Here is a 1868-nt window from a genome sequence, read left to right as displayed (position 1 = left end):
GTATAAAATTCACGAGCGCTGCCGTTTGCTACACTCAGCCTGAGCGAGTGCACAGAGCAAACCGAACAAAAATACCGACTTGACTTGCGAGAACTGGCGAGAACAAACAGCCCTGCTTTCAGAAAGCTGCGAAGCCACACGACAAAAGAACGAAAGGTGCAGCAATGGCGACTTACACGAGGTCAGACAGTTGTCGGGTGTGTCCGTCAGTGCGCGGTAACCGCTTCGACACGGCTCGCCGCAAGCGCGCGGCCCCCAACATCTTCGAACACGTTAGTGAGGACGCGCTCACGCGGCTGTTCCGCAAGGCGGGCGACGCGAAGGCCGAAGAGCGCGTGCGGAGCATCTTCTCATGTGCCAACGACCCGGACGAGACGGCGCGCGCCCTGATGGCGCTTAAGCAAAGGAAGAAAGACAAGTTCCTGCAGATCGCACGCACACTCCGCGGCCTGCTAAAGCTGCGTTGAGGATTCGCTACAGCGGCTCCGGTAGAAGAGTCGCAGACGAGTGACGGTAGTTCGACAGCAGCACGAACGACTCCGAGTCGATACTGCACGCAGATGCTCAGGGACACGGAGGAGACAGACACACACAAACGGGCCGGCCAGAGGGAAAGCCGTGTGACGCAAGCCAAAGGTCCAAAAACGCCACAAACAGACGGTTTTGACGGCGTTTGAAGTGCCGGTGCTGTGCTGTGAAGCAGACAGACAAGCAGCAGCTCTGAGATGAAGCTCAGCTGCAACACACATCGCAGAGGAACACAAACATCTCATGAACTTTTGCAAAGACTAATAGACTTCATGAGCAGTTACGAACTTCAGTGTTATTGCACCTTATTTTTTATTATTATTATTTTTTTTATGACAACGCTGTGATAACTTTTGGTCATGCATTTGCACATAATTTGTAACTTCCACAATAAATTATTAACATTTAAAAAAAAAAAAAAAAACTTGTGTGATTTATTCTAATTCACTTCAAAATTTAGCTTGTTGACATTAGAGTAAATCAAAGCATTTTTTCTTTCTTTCTTTCTTTCTTTCTTTCTTTCTTTAGGTTTATTAGTGTTTCAGCATGTGCTATAACAGTAAACAAATGGGATGGGGACTTAAACAATCACTTTATACTCTATAAGTTACAAGTAGCAACATTTAACTACACTTATTAAAATGTACAAAAAAATAAAATTCAGCATGTTCATTTATTAGCTAAATGTCACCCAAAAATGTCATTTCACACTTCATGTAAATTGCGTAAATGTAAAATTCTCTCATGGTGATTAGTCATGTATGTTATAATGCAGAAAATGAAAAACAAATCACATTAAACACTCTTGGATAATATAAAATGGCAGTTGTCCATATGAGGGACATATAAGCATCATAATGAGAGATTTCCACATAGAACATTTAAGTGTTTAAAATGTTTAGAGTTTAAGCTTGTGCATTACACATCCTAAGATGCATCATTATGTTTACTTATTAAACGAGATATATATTTCCACAGCACATGGAATCATGTCTGCTGTCATCTTCCATCCTCAAGTAAATATCTGACACTGGGTCAACATCTGGCAATGATCTGACCCTGAGGATTGTCTCTTTGGGAGAAAAGTCACACTCAGCACTGTGATCTCAGTCTCGAGTTCGATCTCGGCAGCTGAGGCACACCCATTACGGCTTCAGTGAATCTGATATGGTGAAACTTGCCCTTGAGTGACATCATTGCACTGATGTCATCCTTCCCCACAGCCATTGTAACAGATTTGCATTTGAGGCAGCATTTGTGCTTAATAGGTCTTATAGACGCCAGGGCTGTTGCACTCTGGATTCTGACTAGTAATAGAATGTCACTTCTTATTTATGATT

At 43.3% G+C, this 1868-nt stretch overlaps 1 protein-coding gene across 1 annotated transcript; it reads left to right on the top strand.

Annotated features, from left to right (window-relative positions):
- Positions 1-22: 22 nt before the first annotated feature.
- On the top strand, positions 23-952 carry tcima (transcriptional and immune response regulator a). The gene has a single exon (XM_027141677.2). The coding sequence runs from the start codon at positions 165-167 to the stop codon at positions 465-467; it is 303 nt and encodes a 100-aa protein (XP_026997478.1). The 5' UTR covers positions 23-164; the 3' UTR covers positions 468-952.
- The last annotated feature ends 916 nt before the right edge of the window (positions 953-1868 follow it).

The sequence above is a fragment of the Tachysurus fulvidraco genome, chromosome 9, assembly GCF_022655615.1.
Source record: "Tachysurus fulvidraco isolate hzauxx_2018 chromosome 9, HZAU_PFXX_2.0, whole genome shotgun sequence".
NCBI classification, from domain to species: Eukaryota; Metazoa; Chordata; class Actinopteri; order Siluriformes; family Bagridae; genus Tachysurus; species Tachysurus fulvidraco.
This window is presented reverse-complemented; position numbering and strand designations above follow the sequence as displayed.

What these genes read in the sequence shown, in the direction of transcription:
- tcima (XM_027141677.2), top strand. Translation starts at nt 165, where the DNA reads ATGGCGACTTACACGAGGTCAGACAGTTGTCGGGTGTGTCCGTCAGTG.